General features: G+C 52.4%; 2 protein-coding genes across 2 annotated transcripts in view; one reads left to right on the forward strand and one right to left on the reverse strand.

Moving 5' to 3' along the window:
• Positions 1-25,583, forward strand: part of ABHD11 (abhydrolase domain containing 11) — a 997,569-nt gene that overhangs the window by 895,040 nt on the left and 76,946 nt on the right. The window lies entirely within an intron of this gene.
• Positions 952-5,478, reverse strand: CLDN4 (claudin 4). Its single transcript, XM_050783861.1, has one exon. It carries the CDS (start codon positions 2,430-2,432, stop codon positions 1,803-1,805), a length of 630 nt encoding a protein of 209 aa, XP_050639818.1. The 5' UTR covers positions 2,433-5,478; the 3' UTR covers positions 952-1,802.

The following is a 25,583-nucleotide window of genomic DNA, read 5'->3' on the forward strand; positions in this document are numbered from 1 at the left end:
GAAGACTTCATGGGGGAGGCGCCTGGGAGCTGGGCTTTCAGGACAAGCAGGATCCAGAAGGGTGGAGGAGGGAAAAGGGACATTCCAGGCTGGGAGCAGGGACCGGCTATGCAAAGGCTGGGAAGGGGAACCTGGGTGACTCAGCAAAGAGGAACAGACCAGCCTGGCTGCCCAGACAAAACTGGAGCAACAGCGGGGTGGGGGTGGCTGGTGGCCCATACCTCAGAGCTGGGAGCGTATGTGGGCACCTCCCTCCTAGGGTCCCCAACCCTTCACTGGGGTCCCAGGCATACACTGTTTCCTGTATACGGGTTTACCCTCCAACCAATGAAGGGCCCGCATCTGGACAAAGTGATACCTTGGGGGCCTATCTCATTTTTTTTTTTTAGGTGATGGCTTGGGGATCCATTTCTTTTTTTTTAAACTTTGATACGTTGGAGGCCCATTTAATTTATTTTTTAAGGTGACACCTTGGAGGCCCGTTTCATTTTTTGTTGTTGTTAAGAGATAAGGTCTCGCCCCGTCACCCAGGCTGAAGTGCAGTGGTGCGATCAAAGCTCACTGCGGCCTCATAAACTCCTGGGCTCAAGCAATTCGCTTACCTCAACCTCCCCAAGTACAGGGATTACAGGCATGAGCCACCAGGCCCAGCTCATTTTTTAAACTTTTTGGAGAGATGGCGCCACGATGTTGGGCAGGCTGGTCTCAAACTCCTGCCTCGAGCGATCCTCCCACCTCGACCTAGTAAAGTGCTGGGATTACAGGTGCTCACCGCCACACCCAGCCCAGCTCCAGTTTTTCACAGTTCCCTGGATCTCGTCGTTTTTTTTTTTTTAAGTGTTCATGTACTGGCCAAAACACAGCGGCCTTGCCCCTCACCTACCCCCTGCCTAGGCCTCCAGCCCTGCCCCACCCACCTCCACAGCTGAAATCAGAGACAATACAAGTTCCTCCTGTGCACAGGTTCCATTTATTGTAGAAAATAATAATAATTACAGTGATGAATAGATCTTCTTAAATTACAAAACAGAAACCACGAAGAAGGAGGAGGAAAAACCCCAGGACTCCCGAGGGTGAGGCCGCCCCTCCTCCCTGCTACCCTCCCCGGCTGGTTAGTGTCCTTGGCAGGGGCAGAGGACTCAGAGGGGATCAGTCTCCAGTGGCCCAGGGCTGAAGTGGGTGAGGCAGAGTCCTGAGGCCACAGAGCTGGGCAGCCTGAGCGGCCTCTCTGGCCCCCTCCCCCACCACTGCCCAAACCTGTTTACAAAGCCTTCACCCCTCCCCTCCAAACCCGTCCATCCACTCTGCCCTCCTCAGGCAGGTGGGTGGGCAAGGCCTCAGCCATACTCCTGGGTGCGGGTTTCGGTGAGCAAGGCACAGTCCTAGAGGTGACATCAAGGCCTGCCCGGAACAGAGGAGATGCAGGCAGACAGAGTGGGGAAAATGTAAATGGGGACAGTGGCCAACACCGATGCAGGCAGAGCCCAAAGTCACGGTTGAGCCATCCTGGCCAGCAGAAGCCAGCTCCCCACTCCACTGCCACACCCTGTCACTTCCGTCCCTCCACAATATCCAGAGGAGGGTGGACTCTGCTCTTGCTAGCAGGAGGCGGCCTTGGGAAGGTGTCCGAATGGGCCAGAGAGGCTGAAGGCTGCTGCCTTCCTGCCTGGCTCAGTCTCTGCCCAGTCCCCAGTCCCCAGCAGCCAGGGGCCCGTGGCAGGGCCCTCCTGGGGTCACAGCCTGTGCTGAGCTCAGTCCAGGGAAGAACAAAGCAGAGAGGGACAGAGTGGAGCCGTGGCACCTTACACGTAGTTGCTGGCAGCAGCAGAGCGGGCGGCAGAATACTTGGCAGAGTAAGGCTTGTCTGTGCGGGGTGGGCAGTTGCAGCAAAGCAGCCCCCCGCCAAGCAGCAGCAGGCCGGAGGCAGCCCAGCCGACGTAGAGCGAGGCACCCATCTCCCGCTTCTGCCCGGAGGCCACCAGCGGGTTGTAGAAGTCTTGGATGATGTTGTGGGCCGTCCAGGACACGGGCACTATCACCAGCAGGCCGGCCAACAGGAACACCACACCCGCCACGATCATGGTCTTGGCCTTGGCACTCTCATCCTCCAGGCAGTTTGTACACTTGCCCCCCACCACGGACAGCAGCACGCCCAGAGCGGCCACGATGATGCTGATGATGACGAGGGCGCGGGCCGCCTGCAGGTCCTGCGGCAGCGCCAGCAGCGAGTCGTACACCTTGCACTGCATCTGGCCGGTGCTCTGCACCACGCAGTTCATCCACAGGCCCTCCCAGATGGTCTGCGAGGTGACGATGTTGCTGCCGATGAAGGCCGTCACGCGCCACATGGGCAGCGCGCAGCACAGCATGACGGCCAGCCAGCCCAGGACGGCCAGCGCGATGCCCGTCACCTGTAGCCCCATGGAGGCCATCGCTCAGCGTCCGCGGAGGTTGAGGACCTGGAAGGCTGAGGGGATCCGGCTGAGGAGGCCGTAGGATTCCAAGCGCTGGGGACGGACTTAACGTTCACAGAGAGCTCCTTTGCGCTGTGAGTCAGGAGAAAAAGCCAGTCCTGATGCACAAGCCAGCGAGTGTGAGCAGACCAGTTCCTTCCAGCCGACAGCTGCCAGGGCACTCTCTCTCTCAGGACAGGTTGAGCAGTTATATGGCTCTGGCAGAGGGGCGGGGGCAGAGGGAGGGGCTTTCATCACCGGGACCTCCTCCTGACCAGTTTCTCTGGATTCCTGAGCCCAGGCCAACAAAGGCACTTTTGAGGCCCCTGCCCCTGGTCCCTGAGTCACTATCCAGTCTCAGAAGAAACTACCCTCTCCCCTTCCTCAAAGCCCATGCTGAGGTCACCCGGGAGACAGACACTGAATCACAGCCCAGGGACAGCTGGATATTCACAGGGCAAGGCCAGGGGGCAGCCAGACCAGCCAGGTTTGGGAGCCTGAAGACCAGGGTCCCCACAGGCCAGGGTCCCCTCATTCTAGGTTTAGGTGGGAGGACAGGGTGGAGACCCTCAGGGAGAGAGTTTGAGGATGCAGTCTTGGAAACATCCACGAGAAACCGCACCTTGATTACTGTCCTTTCTTGTCCTTATCAGTTTCATCACTGGCAGTTTCACTGCTATTGTGATTATGATCATTCATGCATCTGGCCTCACCAGCAGCCTCTGCGGCACTGGCTGGATAAAGTTACGTGTAGGGGAGTGAGGAGCCGGGAAGCCGGGACTCCTGGGTACATCACCCACTCTCACCCATCTCTATCACCGGCTTCTCTGTTTGGCTAGAAGAGGGGCCTTGGATATGATGCACCTTTAGCCAAAAAGAGACAGAAGCCTGCCCCTCTCCACCTCCACAGAAGTTTAGTCTGGTGGGCTCTGTTCCTGCCAGGGGCCACCCTGCTTGCCCAGAACTGGGTGGGGCTGGTCACCAACGACGACAAACATTAACTAGATCCTGGAGACATCATCACCCCAGTAAATGGGTGTTTACCCTGTGGAGACATACAAAGCCTTCCAATAAAGCCAGGGTGGGTGCAAAGTCCCATGAGATTTCAAAGGGAAGGGGAACTCTTCCGGGGTGGGGAGGTGTGGTGCTGGGGGAGCTTGACTGCAAAGGGGTGCTGGGTGGCACAACTCCTGGGGGCACTGGATTCTTGGATTATGCCACAGAAGGCATCATGAACGGGTCCCCCAGAAACGTTTTGCAAGGCAACGGGACTGGCTGAAGGAGGACATTCTGGTAGACGGTGGGCCAGGCTGAACAAACGCAGCTCGTTCTGGGAACACAGCCCTTAGGAGAGATGTGCAAGGCAGCGAGACTGGTGAAGGAGGACATTCGGGCAGAGAGAACAAGGGCAGAGGTGGCAAGGTGGGGAAGGGCAGCTTGTTCTGGGAACAGCCAGGAATCCAGTTTGACTAGAGACTGGGCTGGGGAGGGAGGTTCCAGAGTAAAAGAGTCAGAAATTTCTGCCCGGAATGTCACTGAGCCCTGGGAGATGGAGGGAGGGAGGAGGGTCTAGGATCAGGAAGATCTTGGTTCAGGGCAGATGACTGAGGGGACCTCTGGGAAGGGGTCATCGTGGGGGTGATCGAGAGTGTCTAGGGCTCATCCCCGCAGCACCGAGGGAGCCCCTCCTCACCCGCCGTGTGGTCATTTTGCATCTCTCATCCAAACCCTGCTGGGAACTCTGCAGGGGCCAGGGCTTCAGTGTGTCCCTGAGCTGCCACCATTGTCCAGCACTGGTGGCTGTGTGCCCAGTTCGGACCCAGAGGGATGCATAGTCCTTGAGCTTCCTGAGGGAAAGTCATCAAGGGTGCCATGGTTTGGGTTGAAGCAATCAGTGAGTACCCACGGGAGGTATTTGAGACGGATCTGTTGACCGGCTAATGAAGCACCGGACAGGCTGGAACAATCTAGCATGATCCACCCATGTTACAGATGGGAAGTTGAGGCCTGGTATTGTGGTTAACTCTATACACATCTATCTCCCCTGCTATCCTGGGGCTCCTGGAAGACAGGAACAATGCCTTCTGCAACCTCAGTGCCCAGCACCGGGCTTGATACATCACAGATGCTCAAGAAATGTTAGAAGTGGTTGCTGCGGCTCATGCCTATAAGGCCGGCACTTTGGGAGGCCAAGATGGGAGGATCGCTTGAGGCCAAGAGTTGGAGGCCGCAGTGAGCCATAATCACACCATTGCACTCCAGCCTCGGGCAACAGAGCAAGACCCTGTCTCGAAAAAAAAAAAGAAAGAAAGAAAAAGAAATGTTTGGGCAGGGTGCAGTGGCTCATGCCTGTAATCCCAGTACCTTGGGAGGCCAAGATGGGCGGAACATGAGGTCAAGAGTTCGAGACCAGCCTGGCCAACATGGTGAAACCCCATCTCTACTAAAAATACAAAAATTAGCTGAGTGTGGTGGTTCACACCTGTAATCACAGCTACTCAGGAGACTGAGGCAGGAGAATCGCTTTAACCTGGGAGGCGGAGGTTGTGGTGAGCCGAGATCACGCCATTGCACTCCAGCCTGGGTGATAGAGCGAGACTCCGTCTAAAAAGAAAAGAAAAGAAAAAAAAAGGAATGTTTGATGATGGAAAGAATGAAGCATTCTCCAGTTTCAAACCACACTCCTACACCTTGACCCCCATCATAAGCACACTCACCAAAACAAACAGGGATAGTTTCTGCCCGGACCACGCCTCCCTGGGGCTTTCTTTACAAGGCTCTCTCCGCACACAGAGCCTATGGGCTAAATAACACCAGAGATAAGTAACCATCATGACTGATGATAAGTGCTTTCCTGGCGATGATGTGACCTCATCACAGCCTCCGGCCGTCAGCAGGGCAGGGACTTTTATTGCCTTGGCTCAAAGGAGTAAACTGAAGCCCAGAGAAGGCCAGGGGCTTGCCTAGGATGGGTGGGCACTCCAGCATGGGTGCCTCCTTCCCCAGGTGCCTCTTACCTGTGATCCCAGCCAGGTAGCCTTTAGCAAGCTTTCTGAGTAGATACATGACTTGGCCAGATGGCCAGAACCTACCCCCCCGCCTCCCCCGCACCTCCTGCCCCACCCCGCCACTTCCTGCCCTTGCTTTCCTGGGACACAGCCAACTGGCACTTGGAGAAGCAGGCATGGGGGAGGGGGGCATGCAAGTCCTACAACAGTCCACCTGTGGCCCTACAGAAGTGACTTAACAAGCTGTCCTTCCCTCCCAGGCACAGCCACGCGTATCAGGCACAGCCACGCGTATCGGGAGCAGAGAGCAGGGAGGGGTTGGAGGTTGAGGGGAGGGCAGGTGCAGGAGGGCCTCCAGGCATAGAGCAGACACAAGGCGGGGAAGAAGCATGGAGCTCACACAGGGCTAGAGGACCCAGGTGTGAGGGAGAGGCCAGAAGGATGTCCTTGGGGATCAGCCAGCAGCTCAGTGGAGCTAGAGAGGGATTTGTTGATGCTTTGTTGATGCCAAGAGACCGTTGGCTCAGTCCCACCCACCCGCTGCAGGAAAAACACCAGCAAAGGCAAGAGGTGCTTCTCTCCTCTCCGCTCTGGCTCCCACAGCCCTAAAGCAGAGGAAAACAAGGAAATTTACCTCCAGGCCTGCATCTGGCCCTCTTTCCAAAGCCCAGAGATCTTTTACAGGAACACCTTATAAGACATCTGTTGTTATCACCTTGGTTTTGGGGTCAGAGAGTGCAGGGTTGCCACTCATTTATTTTCTTTTTCTTTTTTGTAACTTGCACTGTGTGATTTTGTGCTGACAGAATTGGATCACATGTGCTGGTTTCTAACTTTTGTTGTTGTTTTGGTTTTGAGACGACGCGATCTCTGCTCACTGCAGTCTCCATTTCTTGGGTTCAAGCAATTCTCATGCCTCAGCCTCCCGAGTAGCTGGGACTACAGGTGCACACCACCACACTCAGCTGATTTTTGTAGTTTTAGTAGAGACAGGGTTTCAGCATGTTGGCCAGGCTGGTCTCGAACTTCCAGCCTCAAGTGATCTGCCCACCTTGGCCTCCCAAAGTGCTGGGATTGCAGGCGTGAGCCACCGTGCCCGGCCACACGTGCTGGTTTCTATCAAGGATAAAAACCACCAGATCAGCTCACCCATCTCTGCCCACCCCGTAAACCATCTTTCCAACCCAGGGACCATCTCTGAGCCACAGCTTCCTCCTTTGTAAAAATGAGGATGTTGCACCCCTTCCAGTATCAAAAACAAAAACAGACGTGAAATGAGATGGGGATGTGAAAATGCTTCGCAAGCCAAAAAGGACAAAAGCTGGGAAGCTGTGTATCCATGAGCCATCCTACCAGCCCTGTGACCTTGGAGAAGCCAATTCCATCTCTGAACCCCAACTTCCTCCTTTGTACAGTGAGAACACTGGGGCCCACTCCCCAATCTGAGACACACATGAAATGAGAGAAGGATGTAAAAATGCTTCGTGAGCCAAAAAGTGTAATACCAAGAGGAGGGAGCAAAGTTCCGGACGCAAAGCAGCTGCTGCTCAGTTCGGATCCTGGTCATATCAGGTGGGAGCTAGGACTTTTCAGACCCCTGTCCCCAGAGTTCCAGGGGCTTGGCCAAATCCCCAATTTTTTTTTTTTTTTTTTTTTTTTGAGAAGGAATGTCGCTCTGTCACCCAGGCTATAGTGCAGTGGTACAATCTCGGTTCACTGCAACCTCTGCCTCCCAGGTTCAAGCAATTCTCCTGCCTCAGCCTCCCAAGTAGCTGGGACTACAGGTGCCCGCCACCGCACCCGGATAATTTTTGTATTTTTAGTAGAGACGGGGTTTTGCCATGTTGGCCAGGCTGGTCTCGAACTTCTGACCTGAAGTGATCCACCTGTCTCAGCCTCCCAAAGTGCTGGGATTACAGGCATGGGCCCCAAGTCCCCAGTTGTAACACACACACATGCAGCTTGCCCTGAGCTCAGCTCCCTGGGAGTCCTTAGCAAAGGGGCAAAAACAAAGTCTCCCTTCTAACCCCAAGCTCCTGCTGGCTTCTGAGCCCTAGAGCCGGTAATAGATGACTGTCCTGCAGCCAAAAAGATCTCAGTGGGCTGAGCAGTCTAGCTCCCAGAGCCTGTACTCCATGCCTTCTGGGAACAGGAAGACTAAAGCCAGGGAAGCCAGTGTATATTAAATTGATTCCTAGGGCGGAAACAGTAGCTCACGCCTGTAATCTCAGCACTTTGGGAGGCTGAGGCGAAGGAACTCTTGAGCCAAGAGTTCTAGACTAGCCTGGCCAACATGGTGAAACCCTGTCTATACTAAAAATTAGCCGGGCGTGGTGGCGTGTGCCTATGGTCCCAGCTGCTCGGGAGATGGAGGTGGGAGAATCGCTTGAAACCTGGAGGCAGAGGTTGCAGTGAGCTGAGATCGCACCACTGCACTCCAGCCTGAGCAACAGACCAAGATCCTGTCTCTTAAAAAATAAAAAACAGTAGGTTTGGCGTGGTGGCTCAAGCCTGTAATCCCAGCACTTTGGGAAGCCGAGGCGGGTGGATCACGAGGTCAGGAGATCGAGACCATCCTGGCTAACACGGTGAAATTCCGTCTCTACTAAAAATACAAAAAATTAGCCAGGCGTGGTGGCGGGCGCCTGTAGTCCCAGCTACTCGGGAGGCTGAGGCAGGAGAACGGGGTGAACCTGGGAGGCAGAGCTTCCATTGAGCTGAGATCGCGCCACTGCACTCCAGTCTGCACGGCAGAGTAAGACTCCGTCTCAAAAAAATAGTAATAAAAAATAATAGTAAAGGATGGATTTTTTTTTTTTCTTTAGGCAACAAGATCCTATTTCTTTCTGAAGTCCTTGAGCTCAGATTGGAGTCTTGGCACCAGGCTGAAAGGGAGAGTCCCTGGCCCTCAGCCTGATTGCCCACACCAGCGGACCATCCACCCCCTCGGCCTGGTGCTAGGTGATGGCAGGCGTGGCTGACCAGTCTGGCCAGACTGGCTGAGCGGGTGCTGCCCCCAGGTTGGGCACCACGTGGGCCGTGGGTGGGGGCGGTGGCCATGTCTGGGGGTTCTTCTAAGGAAGAGAAGAAAGACCACATTCCTGGCTGGAGTCCCAGGGTCGGGCACTTCTGGTGGCAGAGATGGGAAGAGGGGCTGAGCAAAGGGAGGGGACTTGGTGAGAGAGCTTAGTTAGAGAGACTCGGAGGAGATGACTGTGTGAAGGGGAGGAGGCTTACACAGGGGACAGGACTGAGAGGACCGTTGTTAAATTACTTTCCTCCAAATCGGTGCATCGATTTCGGTTTATGTCTGTCGGTTTCAAAACGTCTGGCCAGGCATGGTGGCTCATGCCTGTAATCCCAGCACTTTGGGAGGCTGAGGCAGGAGGATCGTTTGAGGCCAGGAATTCAAGACCTACCTGGGCAACATAGTGAGACCCTTTTTCTATTAAAAAAAAAATTTTTTTTTTAAATTGGCCAGGCATGGTCGCATACACCTGTAAATCCCAGCTATTCGGGAGGCTGAGGCAGGAAGATCACTTAAACCCTGGAGTTGGAGGCTACAGTGAGCCATGATCATGCCACTGCACTCCAACCTGGGTGACAGAGCAAAACCTCATCTCTTTTTTTTTTTTTTTTTTTTTTTTGAGACAGAGTCTCGCTCTGTCGCCCAGGCTGGAGTGCAGTGGCCGGATCTCAGCTCACTGCAAGCTCCGCCTCCCGGGTTCACGCCATTCTCCTGCCTCAGCCTCCCGAGTAGCTGGGACTACAGGCGCCCGCCACCTCGCCCGGCTGGTTTTTTGTATTTTTTTAGTAGAGACGGGGTTTCACCATGTTAGCCAGGATGGTCTAGATCTCCCGACCTCGCGATCCGCCCGTCTCGGCCTCCCAAAGTGCTGGGATTACAGGCTTGAGCCACCGCGCCCGGCCGACCTCATCTCTAATAAATAAATAATTAGCAAGCCCCATATTTACCATGACCTTCAGCATTCCCACCGTCCTACCCAGCTGTCCAGCCCCTCACAGGCCACTCCCCCACTTCACAGAGAGGTCCATCCAGGTCCCAGGCATAAACCCTCCCTCCCACCCTCCTCCACCCCTCCCTCTGGCTCCCCCCACCTCACTTCAGGGCAGTCCTGTCTCTACTGGACTTTACTCCAATTTCCCAGAGGCGGGGGAGGGAGAGGACCTAAGGGCTGTGGAATTCCTGAAGACCCTCTAATCTGATGGAGGAGTCAGTCCTCCCCAACCCCACCCTTCCCTCTCCCCATCCAGGGCAGCCTCCTCTTGCCCTGGCCTCTCAGGGAGCAAGCCAGCCAGTAAACCATGTTTTGAGCGTCTGCTTCAGGGCCAGGCACTATGCTAAGTGCCTTCGAATAACATTGAATAACAGGAAATCATTTTATCTCACTGCAAAACAGTGTAGGGGTATCATTGTCGTTCTCTTGTTTTCGTTTTTAAGATATGAAGCCTCGCTCTGTCACCCAGGCTGCAGTGCAGTGGCACAGTCATAGCTCACTGAAGCCTCGAACTCCTGAGCTCAAGCAAACCTCCACCTTCAGCCTCTGGTGTAGCTGGGACTACCGGTGTGCACCCCCACACCCAGCTAACTTTTTGTTTTTCTGTAGAGACAGGGTCTCCCGATAATGCCCAGGCTGGCCTTGAACTCCTGGCCTCAAGTGATCCTCCTGCCTCAGCCTCTCAAAGTGCTGGGATTCCAGGTGTGAGCTACCATGCCCAGCCCGTTCGCATTTTAGAGATGAGAAAACTAAGGCTCTGGGAGCTGATGTGACATTCCAGGGCCCCCAGAATAATGGCAAAACCGGTATTCACACCCTGCCCGATGTCTGATTCTGGGGCTCATCCTCTACCCCTACTCTTCTATTGCCCAGGGCTGGCATGGAGCTCATCAGGGTGTAATCAGCCCAGCCTGAATTGAAATAAACAGCTCCCACGCAGGGAAAACCAGCTCTGTGTGAGCACTGGAGAGGGAAAAATCAACTCTACCTGGGGCACACCAGGCAGGCTTCCTGGAGGAGGTGGCATGTGGAGAGGAAACCAGAAGGGTGAGTAAAAGCTTAGAGACCTGTGAAGAGGAGAGAGTTCTCCCAAAAGGAGAGTAGCAGGGACAAAAACAGGGGTGTGTGTGGGGAGGGAGTATCTGTGGAAAACTGAACTTGAGGAGTCGGAAGCCAGGCAGGTGAGGGCGTAGGGCTGGGAAATAAGTTGGGAGCATCAGTGTGGGCCTCAAGGGCGCAACCCAGGAGCTCGGGTCAGTTGGAGGGAGAGTGAGGAGGGCGGTCTTGCTTTGGGCTGGGTGATGGAGGACAGAGGAGGCGGGGCTTCACTGGGAGGGTGCCTTTGTCTCAGGACCAGCCAGGACTCCCAGAGAAGCGCCCCCTGGTCCCAGGCCAGGACAGGCCTTGTCACCAGTCAGCGGCGCAAAGAGCTGGGATCATCCCATCCTGCTCCGTCTTGGAAGATCAGAAGATGCCAGAACACAGAACCCAGAAGCCGGGCACACCCCCGATGACGAGGGTTCACAGAGAGGCTGTCTCTGACACACTAAGAGGCTGAGAGAAACCCGCACGCCGACCAGGACACTCCTAGGTCAGCAGCCCATGAGTCAGCAGTGACAGAGCCAGGGACAAAACCCAGGAGTCCGGGATCATCAGCACCATCTCGCCCCATTTCCAGGTGACTCAGATCATATTATCCCTCCCGGCACAGAGGCCCTAGGCCTGGCCCCTCTCCTGCCCTGTGTCCCCCGCCCCATCTCTCCCACATCTCCCCCCATCGTGGATGGCCAGACACCAGCCACGCCCTCTCCTGTCACACACAGATACCAATCTCTTGCCTTCTCAGGGCCCAAGAAGTCCAGCTGCCAGATCTTTGCCCTATTGCCAGGTGCTCCTACTGACCCAGCCCTGCTGGAGTCCTCATTCCCTGCCAGCTCCCATATCTGGATCATCTCAGGCCCCCGGAAGGGCACATCCCTGTCTGAACTGTCCCCTCCTCTGGGGAGTAGGAGGCAGGGTGGGGCCAGGAGCAGCCACACAGGTGATTAGGTTTGAGCTTTGTAATTATTCAATTTTTTTTTTTTTTTTTTTTTTGAGACAGAGTCTCACTCTGTCACCCAGCCTGGAGTGCGATGGTACAGTCTCGGATCACTGCAAGTTCCGCCTCCCAGGTTCAAGTGATCCTCCTGCCTCAGCCTCCTGAGTAGCTGGGATTACAGGCGTGCACCACGCCCAGCTAATTTTTGTATTTTTAGTAGAGACGGGGTTTCGCCATGTTGGCCAGGCTGGTCTCGAACTCCTGACTTCAACTGATCCACCTGCCTCGGCTTCCCAAAGTGCTGGGATTACAAGTGTGAGCCACCTCGCTCAACTCAATGCTCTTTTTATATCAGGGCATAAGCATCGTGGCTTGAGCTTTTGAAGTGTGCCTCAGTGTTCACCCACAGCACTCAACTCCCACCTCTTTTCCTTCCTCCCTCCCTCCCTTAATGCTTTCTTGCTTCTCGCCAACTGAGCAGGGGGAGTGTGGATGCCCAGGGGCCTGCCAGCTGCCACCCAGTTGGTGTCACTACCTCCCAGCATCAGTCTCCATCCCCATGTCCCCATACAGGCTGGCTCTCCTCACCCACAGCCATGCAACAAGCATCCATGTTTATTTTCTTTCAGGCAATTTTATTCCCATTCTTTGCCATCTCAGCAGGCTGGCAGAGAACTCACAGTCCATCCCTCCTGTAGCTCCCGCTCTGACCTAGATATATGCAGTCCCAGGACATCGGGAATGGAAGGCTCTCACTTGTCCCATCAGCCATTGCCCAGCTTTGGCTGCCATGGAAACCTCCAGGCTTCAGTCTGTGTGGTCTCTTCAGGGCCTGGGTCTCAGTGGCCTTGCAGCCACACTGAGGAATCAGAAATCACTGGTGGGACCGGACGAGGTGGCTCACGCCTGTAATCCCAACACTTTGGGAGGTCCAGGTGAGAGGATCACTTGAGCTCAGGAGTTCCAGACCACCCTGGGCAACATAACAAGACCCTGTCTCTACAAAAAATAAAAAAATTTTTTAAAGATTTTAGGCCGGGCGTGGTGCCACACACCTGTAATCTCAGCACACTGGGAGGCCCAGGTGGGTGGGTCACTTGAGGTCAGGAGTTCGAGACCAGCCTGACCAACATAGCAAAACCCCATCTCTACTAAAAGTACAAAAATTAGCTGGGCATGGTTGTGCACACCTGTAATCCCAGCTACTTGGGAGGCTGAAGCAGGAGAAATGCTTGAACCCAGGAGGCAGGGGTTGCAGTGAGCCGAGATCGGGCCACTGCACTCCAGACTGGGCGACAAGAGCAAAACTCTGTCTGGAAAAAAAAAAAAGGTTTTTTTTAGTTAAAAAAAAAATTTTTAACTCCAAAAAATGTATGCAGCTACTTCTGCCCTCATGGAGGGGAGAATAATGTGAGTATGGGCTGTGCACAGTGACTTAGTTCCAAGGGTACAGTACAGGAAGGGTAACCTTACAGTGAGTGGAGAAAGCCAACAATCACTGCCCCAGCCAGGAGATCAAAGTCAACATCAGTAGTTATTTATCATGTTGATAATCTATACTCGTGATAGAATGTAAAGCAAATGGCACTTTACCTGAGATCTTTCTGCTGCAAACCCATAATCCTAATCTAATCATGAAAAAAACATCAGACAAATCCCAAGACAGGAGCATCTGCGATATAGCTGACCAGCACTCCTAAAACCTGAAGATTGTCCTAACAAGGAAAGTCTGAGACACTGTGGCAGCCAAGAGGAGCATCATTACATGATGACTAAATGTCACCTGGTGTCCTGGGTGGGATCCTAAAACAGAAACAGGACATTGGGGAAGAGCCATGGAAATCAATATATGTAAACAAATGCAAATATGTGTAAATAAATGTAAATGGTATGTAAAGAAATGTAAATTGTATATAAACAAATGTGATATGGGATCCCAGATGAGATGCAGGAACAGAAAAAGGCCATTAGATAAAAACTGTGTGGCTGGGCAAAGTGGCTCACGCTTGTAATCCCAACACTTTGGGAGGCCAAGGTGGGTGGATCACCTGAGGTCAGGAGTTTGAGACCAGCCTGGGCAATATGGTGAAACCCCGTCTCTACTAAAGATACAAACGTTAGCTGGACGTGGTGGCAGGCGCCTGTAGTCCCAGCTACTCAAGAGGCTGAGGCAGGAGAATCTTTTAAACAGGGGAGGCGGAGGTTGCAGTGAGCTAAGACCATACCACTGCACTCTAGTCTCGGCGACCAAGCCAGACTCTGTCTTAAAAAAAAAAAAACCTGTGGAAATCCATATAAAGCATACACTTCAGTTAATAACATTGTATCAATATTGATATCAACATTGGTTCATTAACTGAAACAAATAGGCAGTATTAATATAAGATTTTAATATTAGGAGAAAGTGTGGGGATATACAGAACTCTGTACGATCTTCTCAATTTTTCTATAAATCTGAAACTGTTCTTAAAAATAAAGCTTGTAGGCCGGGCGCGGTGGCTCAAGCCTGTAATCCCAGCACTTTGGGAGGCCGAGACGGGCGGATCACGAGGTCAGGAGATCGAGACCATCCTGGCTAACACGGTGAAACCCCGTCTCTACTAAAAAATACAAAAAACTAGCCGGGCGAGGTGGCGGGCGTCTGTAGTCCCAGCTACTTGGGAGGCTGAGGCAGGAGAATGGCGTAAACCCAGGAGGCGGAGCTTGCGGTGAGCTGAGATCCGGCCACTGCACTCCAGCCTGGGCGACAGAGCGAGACTCCGTCTCCAAAAAAAAAAAAATTAACTTGTAGGCCAGGCCCAGTGGCTCATACCTCTAATCACAGCACTTTGGGATGCTGAGGCAGGAGGATCACCTGAGGTCAGGAGTTCGAGACCAACCTGGCCAACATGGTGAAAACCAGTCTCTACTTAAAATACAAAAAAAATTAGCTGGGCGTGGTGGCAGGCATCTGTAATCCCAGCTACTCAGGAGGCTGGGGCAGGATAATTGCTTGAAACTGAGAGGTAGAGGTTGCAGTGAACCAAGATCATGCCATTGCACTCCAGCCTGGGCGACAGAGTGAGACCCAGTCTCAAAATAATAAATGAATAAAAATTTTAAAAATAAATAAAAAAAAATAAGGGCTGGAAGAAAGAAAGAAGAGGCCAGGAACAGTGGCTCGAGCCTGTAATCTCCCAGCACTTAGGGAGGCTGAGGCGGGAGGATCTCCTGAGGTCAAGAGTTTCAGACCAGCCTGGCCAACGTGGTGAAACCCCGTCTCTACTAAAAATACAAAAATTAGCCAGGCGTGGTGGCGCTCAACGTAGTTCCAACTACTCAGGAGGCTGAGGCACAAGAATCACTTGAACCTGAGGGGGTGAAGGCAGTGAGCCAAGATCATGCCACTGCACTCCAGCCTGGGCAACACAGCAAGACTCCATCTCAAAAACAAAAAAAAAGGAAGAAAGGAAGGAGGGAGGAAGGGATAAAGGAAGGAGAAAGAGAAAGAAGGAAAAAGGGAGAGAGGGAGGGAGGAGGGAGAAAGCAAGGGAGGGAAAGAGAAAGGAAAGAAGGAAGGAAAGGAAGGAGGGAGGGAGGAAATGAAAAGAAGAAAGGAGGGAAACTGAGCCCGAGTCTCACCTCCTCCAGGGAGCCTTCCTGGCTTCTGCTTGGGCCGTGAAGGGGCATTGAAGGAGCCAGCAGGCAGGACTCAGTAATCAACGTTGCTCAAGTTCCAGAACCTCTGGTGGAGAATGTCCTGCTCATAGGAGACGCATGCTGAAGTTCTGAGCAGTCAATTGTCATGATATATTCATCTAGCTTTCAAATGGTTCAGGAAAAAGCAAAGTGCGTGTATATAGGGAGAGAAAAGACAGACTACAACCACAGCAATGTTAGCATTTGGTGAACTGGAGTAAAGCGCATCCGAAAGTTCATCGGACTATTCCCGCAACTTCTCCGTAGATTTTTTTTTTTTTTTTTTTTTGACACGGGGTCTCACTCTGTTGCCCAGGCTGGAGCACAGTGGCATGATCTCGGCTCACTACAACTTCTGCCTCCCAGGTTCAAGCGATTCTCCTGCCTCAGCCTCCCAAGTAGCTAGGATTACAGGTGCCTGCCAACACGCCCAGCTAATTTTTGTATTTTTAGTAGAGACAGGGTTTCACCGTGTTGGCCAGGCTGGTCTTGAACAACTGGCCTCAAGTGATCTGCCCTCTTCAGCCTCCCAAAGTGCTGGGATTACAGGCTCAAGCCACTGCACTCAGACTTCTCACTGTGTTGCCCAGGCTAGAGTGCAGTGGCAACATCTTGCCTCACTGCAGCCTCAACCTCCCCGGGCTCAGGTGACCCTCCCACCTCAGCCTCCTAACTGAGACTACAGGCACATGCCACCACACCCAGCTAATTTCTGTATTATTTGTAGAGATGAGGTTTTGCCATGTTGGCCAGGCTGGTCTTGAACTCTTGGGCTCAAGCAATCCACCCACCTTGGCCTCCCAATGTGCTAGGATTACAGGTGTGAGCCACTGCGCCCAGCCAGCCTGGTTTTAAGTTTGCAAAATAAAAACTGGAGAGAAAACTTAAGAAGGGGCCAGTCAGGTGAGTGGGTGGGAGGAACTCACCTTCCAGGTGGAAAACTACGTGTGCAAAGGCCCAGAGGCATGGGAGAGCCGGGGTAGGACCTTGGGCTGGGAGGTGTGGCTGAAAGAAGGTGAGGGAGGGCAACTGGAGGTGGAGGGACTGGTGCTATGGTTTATGGTTTCCATATTTGTCCACTTGAAATCTCATGTTGAATTTTTTTTTTTTTTTCCCCAAGATGGAGTTTTGCTCTTGTTGCTCAGGCTGGAGTGCAGTGGTGCGATCTCGGCTCACTGCAACCTCCACCTCCCGGGTTCAAGCGATTCTCCTGCCTCAGCCTCCTGAGTAGCTGGGATTACAGGCATGTGCCACCACATCTGGCTAATTTTTGTATTTTTAGTAGAGACGGGGTTTCACCATGTTGGTCAGGCTGGTCTTAAACTCCTGACCTCAGGTAATCCACCTGCCTCGTCCTCCCAAAGTGCTGGGATTAGAGATTTGAGTCACCTCACCCGGCCCAGTGTTGAAAATGGATCCCCAATGTTGGAGTTGGATCTGGTGGGAGGTGTTTGGGTTCTGGGGACAGATCCCTCATGAACAGCTTGGTGCCATTCTTGCAGAAGGGAGCGAGTTCTCACTCTTAGTTCCTGCAAGAACTGGTTGTTGAAAAGAGCCTGACGGCCGGGCACAGTGGCTCACACCTGTAATCCCAGCACTTTGGGAGGCCAAGGCGGGCGGATCACGATGTCAGGAAATCAAGACCATCCTGGCTAATACGGTGAAACCCCGTCTCTACAAAAAATACAAAAAATTAGCCGGGCGAGGTGGCGGGCGCCTGTAGTCCCAGCTACTCAGGAGGCTGAGGCAGGAGAATGGCGTGAATCCAGGAGGCGGAGCTTGCAGTGAGCCAAGATTGCGCTGCTGCACTCTAGCCTGGGCCACAGAGTGAGACTCCATCTCAAAAAAAAAAAGAAAGAAAAGAGCCTGACACCTCCTTTCCCTACTCCCTGCTAACTCTCTCTCTACCTTCTTCTGTCATCATGTGATCTGCAAACACCTTTGGAAACTTCCTGAGGTTCTCACCGTAATCGGGTGCTGGCTGGGTGAGGTGGCTCACGCCTGTGAATCCAAAGCTTTGGGAGCCCCAAGCTAGGGAGGATTGCTTGAGCCCAGAAGTTCAAGACCATCCAGAGCAACATTATGAGATTCCATCTCAAAAAAAGGACGTTTTTTACTGGTGCACACCTATAGTCCCAGTTACTTGGGAGGCTGAGGTGGGAGGCTCACTTGAGCCAAGGAGTTGGAGGCAGCAGTGAGCTAGGATCTCACCACTGCACTCCCATCGGGCAGCAGAGTGAGACCTGGTCTCTTATAAAGAGGCAGATTTCGAGACCAGCCTGGACAACATAGAGAAACCCCGTCTCTACCAAAAATACAAAAATTAGCTGGGCGCGGTGGTGCACACCTGTATTCCCAGCTACTCAGGAGGCTGAGGCAGGAGAATCGCTTGAACCCAAGAGGTGGAGGTTGCAGTGAGCCCAGATTGCGCCACTGCACTCCAGCTGGGGGGATAGAATGAGACTCCGTTTCTTAAAAAAAGAAGAAGCAGGTGCTGGCACCATGCTTCCTGTACAGCCTGCAGAGCCATGAGCCAAATAAACCTCTTTCCTTATAAATTTATCATTGGGGGAAGCAGGGAGAGATAGCATTAGGAGAAATACCTAACGTACATGACGAGTTAATGGGTGCAGCACACCAACATGGCACATGTATACATATGTAACAAACCTGCACGTTGTGCACATGTACCCTAGAACTTAAAGTATATATTAAAAAATTTATCCTGCCTCAAGTATTCCTTTACAGCAGCATGAAAGGGACTAAGACATCCAGAGAGGCCAGAATCAGAATCTTCAGGGTGAGATGCTGAGAAGAGCTTTGGTGCAGGTGTGCCAGCCCAGGGACAGTGCAGGGACAGCAAGGGGACAGAGGCAGCAATCAGCTCAAGGCAGAATGGAAGCTCCTTGAACCTGGCTTCCTCATCCAGTCCATCCTTGCCCAGGCCCCAGAGCCACCCAAGGGACAGCAGACACACACACAAGGCTCTCCCTGTCTCCGTGTCCCCAGCCCCGTGACCACCAAAGCCACATTCCCTGCTCTGTCTCTAGCATCTGACCAGCACCCTGTACATCTGGCTTCCCTGCTTTTGGGGATGCGGCATCCCTGTACCATCTAACATCACCTTGGATGAGTCTGGTCCAAAATGACCCTCCCAATTCTTTCCCTTCTCTGTGTTCTGGATGAACTGGGGAGAGCTCAGACCTTTTTATGTTGGAGGACAAGGCCAGTAACATTTATTTATATATTTATTTTATTTTATTTTTTTTGAGATGGAGTTTCGCTCTTGACGCCTGGGCTGGAGTGCAATGGCGTGATCTCGGTTCACCACAACCTCCGCCTCCCGGGTTCAAGCAATTCTCCCTCCTCAGCCTCCCAAGTAGCTGGGACTACAGGAGGACACCACCACGCCCAGCCAATTTTGTATTTTTAGTAGAGACAGGGTTTCTCCATGTTGGTCAAGCTGGTCACAAACTCCCAACCTCAGGTGATCCATCCACCTTGGCCTCCCAAAATGCGGGATTACAGGCGTGAGCTGCTACACCCGGCTCTTTTTTATTTTTTATTTTTTAGAGACAGGGTCTTACTCTGACACCCAGGCTGGAGTACAGTGGTGCAATCAGAGTTTACTGCAGCCCTAACCTCCTGGGGCTCAAGTGATGGTCCAGCCTTAGCTTCCTGAGTAGCTGGAACCGCAGGTGCATGCCACCATGCCCAGCTAAAATTTTTTTTTTTTTTTTGGTACAGGCAGGGTTTTGCTATGTTTCCCAGGCTGGCCTCAAACTCCTGGCATCAAGTGATCCTTCCACCTTGGCCTCCCAAACTGCTGGGATTACAGACATAAGGCACTACACCCAGCTCTTGTTTGCAGTTTCTCTTTGTAGTGATGAAAATGTTCTAAAATTGACCATGATGATTGTTGCACCCCTCTGTGAATATTCTAAAAGCCATTGAAATGTGCATTTTGAAAGGGGGAATTGTATGATATGTGACTTCTATGTCAATAAAGCTGCCTCAAAAATAATAATTAGCACTTCTTGAATGCCTGTCCAATGCCAGGCTGGCCCCACACACAGCCACTATTAACCCTCAGGACATAGAAACTTGGTGTATTAACGTGACTCACCCAGAGTCACACAGCTAGTGGAGTTAGGATTTGAACCCAGAACCATTGATAAACAGTTATATCTCAATAAAGCTGCCTCAGCTATTCTGGAGGCTGAGGAGGGAGGATCACTCCAGCCCAGAAGTTTTTGGGGTGTTTTTTGTTTTTGAGACGGAGTCTCACTCTGTCACCCAGGCTGGGGTGCAGTGGTGCAATCTCAGCTCACTGCAACCTCCACCTCCCAGTTTCAAGCAATTCTTCTGCCTCAGCCTCCCAAGTAACTGGGAGTACAGGCACACGCCACCACTCCCAGCTAATTTTTGTATAGTTAGTAGAGATGAGGTTTCACCATGTTGGCCAGGCTGGTCTCGAACTCCTGATCTCAGGTGATCCACCTGCCTCGGCCTCCCAAAGTGCTGGGATGACAGGCATGAGCCACCTCGCCTGGCCCAAGCCCAGAAGCTTGAAGCTGCAGTGAGCCATGACTGTGCCACTGCACTCCAGCCTGGGTGACAGAGTGAGCCCCTGTTTCTTAACAGAAAGAGAGAGAAATTCCAAACCCTTTATCCCCATTCCATATATTTCATATATCCCTAAGTGATTAATCTTTCTGTCTTGGTGGATTTGCCTGTTTTGGACATCTCAAAGCAGGCATGGAATCATAGGTCTATGAAATGTCCAGAATCATGGAATCATTAATCACATATTATAGATGCTTTGTGTCTGGTTTCTTTCACTTAGTATAACCAGGGTGTGTAACCATAACAAGCATCAAGTCTACCCAAGTTTGTTTCCAAGACATTACTGAGCCCCAAACTCACTTATGCTAGGGAGGAACTCAGAAACCCACAGACCAGTTCTTCAAGGGCTTCTGGTCAGGCCATGGACATGCAGGAGGCAATCAGAGCTGCCTGAGATGGCACAGGGCTGTGATAAGGGAGGGGGACAGAGCAAGGTAGTGGAAATTCAGGGTTCCTAGGTCCAGCATGTCCAAAAAAACAATAACAACAACAAAACCCCAGCCTACTAAAATAAAAATATCAACATTCTCCATAGAATTTTACAAAGATCCAGATTCCTATATTGTAATATTTAAAATATCTTGGAGACACTCCAAAATTACTCAGCATACAAAGAGCCAGGAGAATTTCAACTCACAGGAGAAAAGACCATCAACAGTGGTCAATGCTGAGATGACCAAAAATTGGAAATATCAGATCAAGGCTTTAAAGCAACTATTGTCAAAATGTTTCAAGAAAGGCCAACACTCTTGAAATCAATTGAAGTATAGAAAGTCTTTGCAAAGAAGAGAAGATGTAAAGGAGAACCAAACAATTTTTTATTTTCTTTTGAGACAGGGTCTCCCTCTGTCGCCCAGGCTGGGGTACAGTGGCATGATTATAGTTCACTACAGCCTCGACCTCCCAGGTTCAAGTGATTCTCTCATGTCAGCCTCCAGAGTAGCTGAGACTACAGATATGAGCCACCACACTATGTTAATATTTTATTTTTTGGTAGAAATGAGGTCTTGCTATGTTGCCCAGGCTGCTCTCAAACTCCTGGTCTCAAGAGATCCTCCCACTTCGGCCTCCTAAAATGCTGGGATTACAGGCATGAGCCAGTGCATCCAGCCCCAAACAGAAATTTTACATGTTTGTAATTCTAGCACTTTGGGAGGTGAAGGCGGGAGGATCTCTTCAGTCCAGGAGTTCAAGACCAGCCTGGGTGACAAAGCAAGACTCCATATCGACAAAAAAATTAAAAATTAGCCAGGCATGCTGGCTTGTGCCTGTGGTCCCAGCTACTCGGGAAGCTGAGATGGGAGGACTGTTTGAGCCCAGGAGGTGGAGGCTGCAGTGAGCCATGATTGTGCCACTGCACTCCAGCCTGGGTGACAGAACAAGACCCTGTATAATTAATTAATTAATTAATTAACAAATAAAACTTAAATTAAGTTTAGAACTAAACAATATAATAACCACAATAATAAAACAAAGCCAGGCTGAGCATAGTGGCTCACTATGTAATTCCAGCACTTTGGAGGTCAAGGCAGGTGGATCACCTGAGGTTAGGAGTTCAAGACCAGACTAGCCAACATGGTGAAACCCCGTCTCTACTAAAAATATAAAAATTAGCCGGGCACCTGTAATCCCAGCTATTCAGGAGGCTGAGGCAGGAGAATCGCTTGAACCAGGGAGGCAGAGGTTGCAGTGAGCTGAGGTCGCGCCACTGCACTCCAGCCTAGACGACAGAGTGAGATTCCCTCTAAAATAACAACAACAACAACAACAACAACAATAATAATAATACAAAACGTTGAATGAGCTCAAAAGTAGAACAGAGATAATGAAGTCAGTGAACGTGACGTAGATGGGGGAAAAAGCAAAAAAACAAAAAGTCAGTCAAATGGTTAGTTAATTCCTATTCTAAGCAATGCACCTTGCCCCAACCACAAATCCCTGTCCAGAAGGAGCAGGGACCTCCAGCAAGAAGGCAGCATCGCCGGCCGTGGTGCTGGCAAACTCTGTGTGTCACTGCTTTCCCCAAGCCTGGGCCAGCCCACGGCCGCCGTGAGTCTCCCTAGAGTCGCCCTCGCCTGTTTGCTTGTGGGAACTGCAACCTCCAGGGTGTCCCACACTGGCTGATGGAAATTTTGAAAATCGCACCTGTGCTAGTGGCAGGTGGAGGGGTGGAGAGGGAGAATTGTAACCGGCTGCCCCAGACACCCCCAAATTGGCTGTTTTAATGGTGAGCCAGAGGTAGGATTTGTAAATTCTTCTTCTTTTTTTTTTTTTTTTTTTTTTTTTTTTTTATGAGACGGAGTCTTGCTCTGTCATCCAGGCTGGAGTGCAGTGGCAAGCTCTCAGTTCACTGCAGCCTCTGCCTCCTGGGTGCAAGTGATTCTCCTGCCTCAGCCTCCCGAGTAGCTAGGATTACAGGCACACACCACCGCACCTGGCTAATTTTTGTATTTTTAGTAGAGATGGGGCTTCACCACGTTGGCCAGGCTGGTCTCGAACTTCTGACCTCAGGTGATCCCCCCGCCTTGGCCTCCCAAAGTGCTGGGATTATAGGCGGGAGCCACCGCACCTGTCCGTTTGCAAATTCTTTGGACAAGTTGCTTATCATGATGAAAAGTAGAAGCTGCCCAGTGCCCTGTGTATGGCTAAGGCTGTGGGTCTGTCCTTCCCAGGGTCTGGCTTGGCAGCTGATGGCTACCTGGTTCCTGGACTGGGCATGGTGTCCCCTTGGGTGTTTGCAGAGGGCACAGCAAGTGTGGCCAAGGCTCTGGGGGAGGCTGAGGAGGTGGCCACCCTGGGGCAGGACTGCCAGGTCCCTGGGAAGGTCAAAAGGCAAGAGGGTAACCCACCCTTGGAGGAGCAGCTATGGTCCCAGGAGTAGGGGAGGGTCCCTAGTGGTGGTGGGCATCATCGCAGCCCTGGGCTAACTGGCTCTGGAAGGTGGGGAGGTGAGTGGGGGCAAGAAAGAAGTGGAGGAGGAGGAGAGGCGGGAGGTGTTCCTAACCCCTGGGGTGATGTGATTGGAGTTGCAGCCCCTTCCTCCACCCCTCCCCATCACCCTCTCAGTCCCAGCCACCCCACCAGGGCCTGGGAGGATGGCAGAAACCCCAGCCACATGTTCATAATGGAATGGAGAGCCAGCCAGGCCAAGACAAGCTGGCTAGCCCCCAGACACGCCCTGCCCCCACCCTGAGCCCCTTCCCCTCTCTTAGCCCCCTCTCCTTCCTCCCCACTCGGGCCTTCCCACCCCAGGGAGCGAGAGCTCAGGGAAGCGACAGGACACAGAGGGACAGGGGACTTAAGAGGGAGAGGCAGTGGAGGGAGGGGGTGCAGGGGGACTGGAAGGGGAGGGGTCTCCAGGAGAAGAGGGGCTTCAGATGGGGGAGGAGACTCTTGGAGGGGAGTGGGGTTCAGGGGAAGAAGGGGAGCTTAGAGAGGGGAGTCTGGGAGTGGAGGGGGCCTGGGGCATAGTCCTGCAGGGGAAGGATGGGCAGAGGGGCTTAAGATATAAACCAGACGTGGCCGGGACACGGTGGTTCATGCCTATAATCCCAGCACTTTGGGAGGCCAAGGCGGGTGGATCACTTGAGGTCAGGAGTTTGAGACCAGACTGGCCAAAATGGTGAAAACCCGTCTCTGTTAAAAATACAAAAATTAGCCGGGCATGGTGGTACATGCCTGTAGTCCCAGCTGCTCAGGAGGCTGAGGCAGGAGAATTGCTTGAACCTGGTAGGCGGAGGTTGCAGTGAGCAGAGATGGTGCCACTGCACCCCAGCCTGGGTGACAGAGCTCGACACAGTCTCAAAAAAAAAAAAAAAAAAAAAAAAGGTATAAACCAGATGAGACCAGGAACAGAACAGCCCCCAAGGATGGGCTCTGGTTCCTGGCCTTAGCTGGAGCTGGGTCCAAGCTGGGCTGGTTTCCCTCTGGGCTGGGCCCCTTCTGGGCAGCGCCCTTGGCATGCTCTCAGGCAGCCCCCAGGCTTGGTTTTAGCAGCGGAAGAAACCAAGCTTGGGCAGGGCCTTTTTATGGCTCCCAGTGAAACCGGGCCCTGGGGACAGGGAAGAAGCTTCTCCAGGGCAGTGGTGGAATGGTGGGGGTGACTCACTCCTCCCTTCCTGGCTCTGTGACATCTCAGAGCCTGGGAATTACCCAAAAGCAGCCAACCCAGACAGGCCAGGAGGAGACAGTTCCACCCCGCCCTGGCCACTCTCACCTCACCTTCCCACCGTCACCCACACGGAGGGACAGGCCACGCCCGGAACTGAGAACACCAGGAATGAGAAACAAACACCCTCTCACACAAGCATGAATCCACCTCGAAAGCCAAACACGCCCACCCCTTCTCCAGACAGACAGAGGCGCACACACACGGCCCTCTGAGCCCCAAACCAAACCCCTCACCTCAAGAGTTCTGCTTCTCAGATGGCCAGTTTAAGAGGCTGCTTAGGGGGCCAGGTGCGGTGGCTCACACCTGTAATCCCAGCACTTTGGGAGGCTGAGGTGGGCGAGTCATCTGAGGTCAGGAGTTGGAGACCAGCCTGGCCAACATAGCAAAACTCCATCTCTACTAAAAACACAAAAATTAGCCAGGCATGGTGGTGGGCGCCTGTAATCCCAGCTACTCCGTCTTGAAAGCAAGACTCCGTCTCGAAAAAAGAGGCTGCTTAGGGGCTTCAGGGAGCTGGACAGAGAAGAGAAGGAGCCTGGGGGCAACAGAGATAGGGGAATGGCAATTGGGGAGGGGCGAATGCCAGTAACCCCATTGCACAGGAAGAAAAACAAAAACTGAGTTATGTGGTTTTTTGGTTTTTTGGTTTTTTTCACAGGAAGAAAAACACAAATTGAGTTACGTAGTTTTTTGTTTTTTTCTTTTCTTTTTTCTTTTGTTTTTTTCTTTTTTAAAGACAGGGTCTCGGCCGGGCGCGGTGGCTCAAGCCTGTAATCCCAGCACTTTGGGAGGCCGAGACGGGCGGATCACGACGTCAAGAGATCGAGACCATCCCGGCTAACAGGGTGAAACCCCGTCTCTACTAAAAAATACAAAAAGCTAGCCGGGCGAGGTGGCGGGCGCCTGTAGTCCCAGCTACTCGGGAGGCTGAGGCAGGAGAATGGCGGGAACCCGGGAGGCGGAGCTTGCAGTGAGCTGAGATCCGGCCACTGCACTCCAGCCTGGGAGACACAGCAAGACTCCGTCTCAAAAAAAAAAAAAAAAAAAAAAACAGGGTCTCAATATGTTGGCCAAATTGGTCTTGAACTCCTGGCCTCAAGCAATCCTCCTACCTCGGCCTCCCAAAATGCTAGGATTACAGGCTTGAGCCCCCATACCTGGACTGTTTTTTCCTTTTTTAAAAAGCAGGTCAGGGGCAGTGGCTCATGCCAGTAATCCCAGCACTTTAGGAGGCTGAGGCAGGCAGATCATGAGGTCAGGAGTTCGAGACCAGCCTGGCCAACATGGTGAAACCTCATCTCTACTAAAAATACAATGATTAGCTGGGTGTAATGACAGGCGCCCGTAATCCCAGCCACTTAGAAGGCTGAGGCGGGAGAATGGCTTGAACCCGGGAGGCAGAGATTTCAGGGACCCGAGACCGCACCATTACACTCCAGCCTGGGCGACAAGAGCAAAACTCCATCCAAAAAAAAAAAAAAAAAAGAGACAGGGGTCTCCCTATGTTGCCCAGGCTGATCTTGAACTCCTGGCCTCAAGCAATCCTCCCGCCTCTGCCTCCCAAAGTGCTGAAATTAGAGGTGTGAGCCA

The sequence above is a fragment of the Macaca thibetana genome, chromosome 3, assembly GCF_024542745.1.
Source record: "Macaca thibetana thibetana isolate TM-01 chromosome 3, ASM2454274v1, whole genome shotgun sequence".
NCBI classification, from domain to species: domain Eukaryota; kingdom Metazoa; phylum Chordata; class Mammalia; order Primates; family Cercopithecidae; genus Macaca; species Macaca thibetana.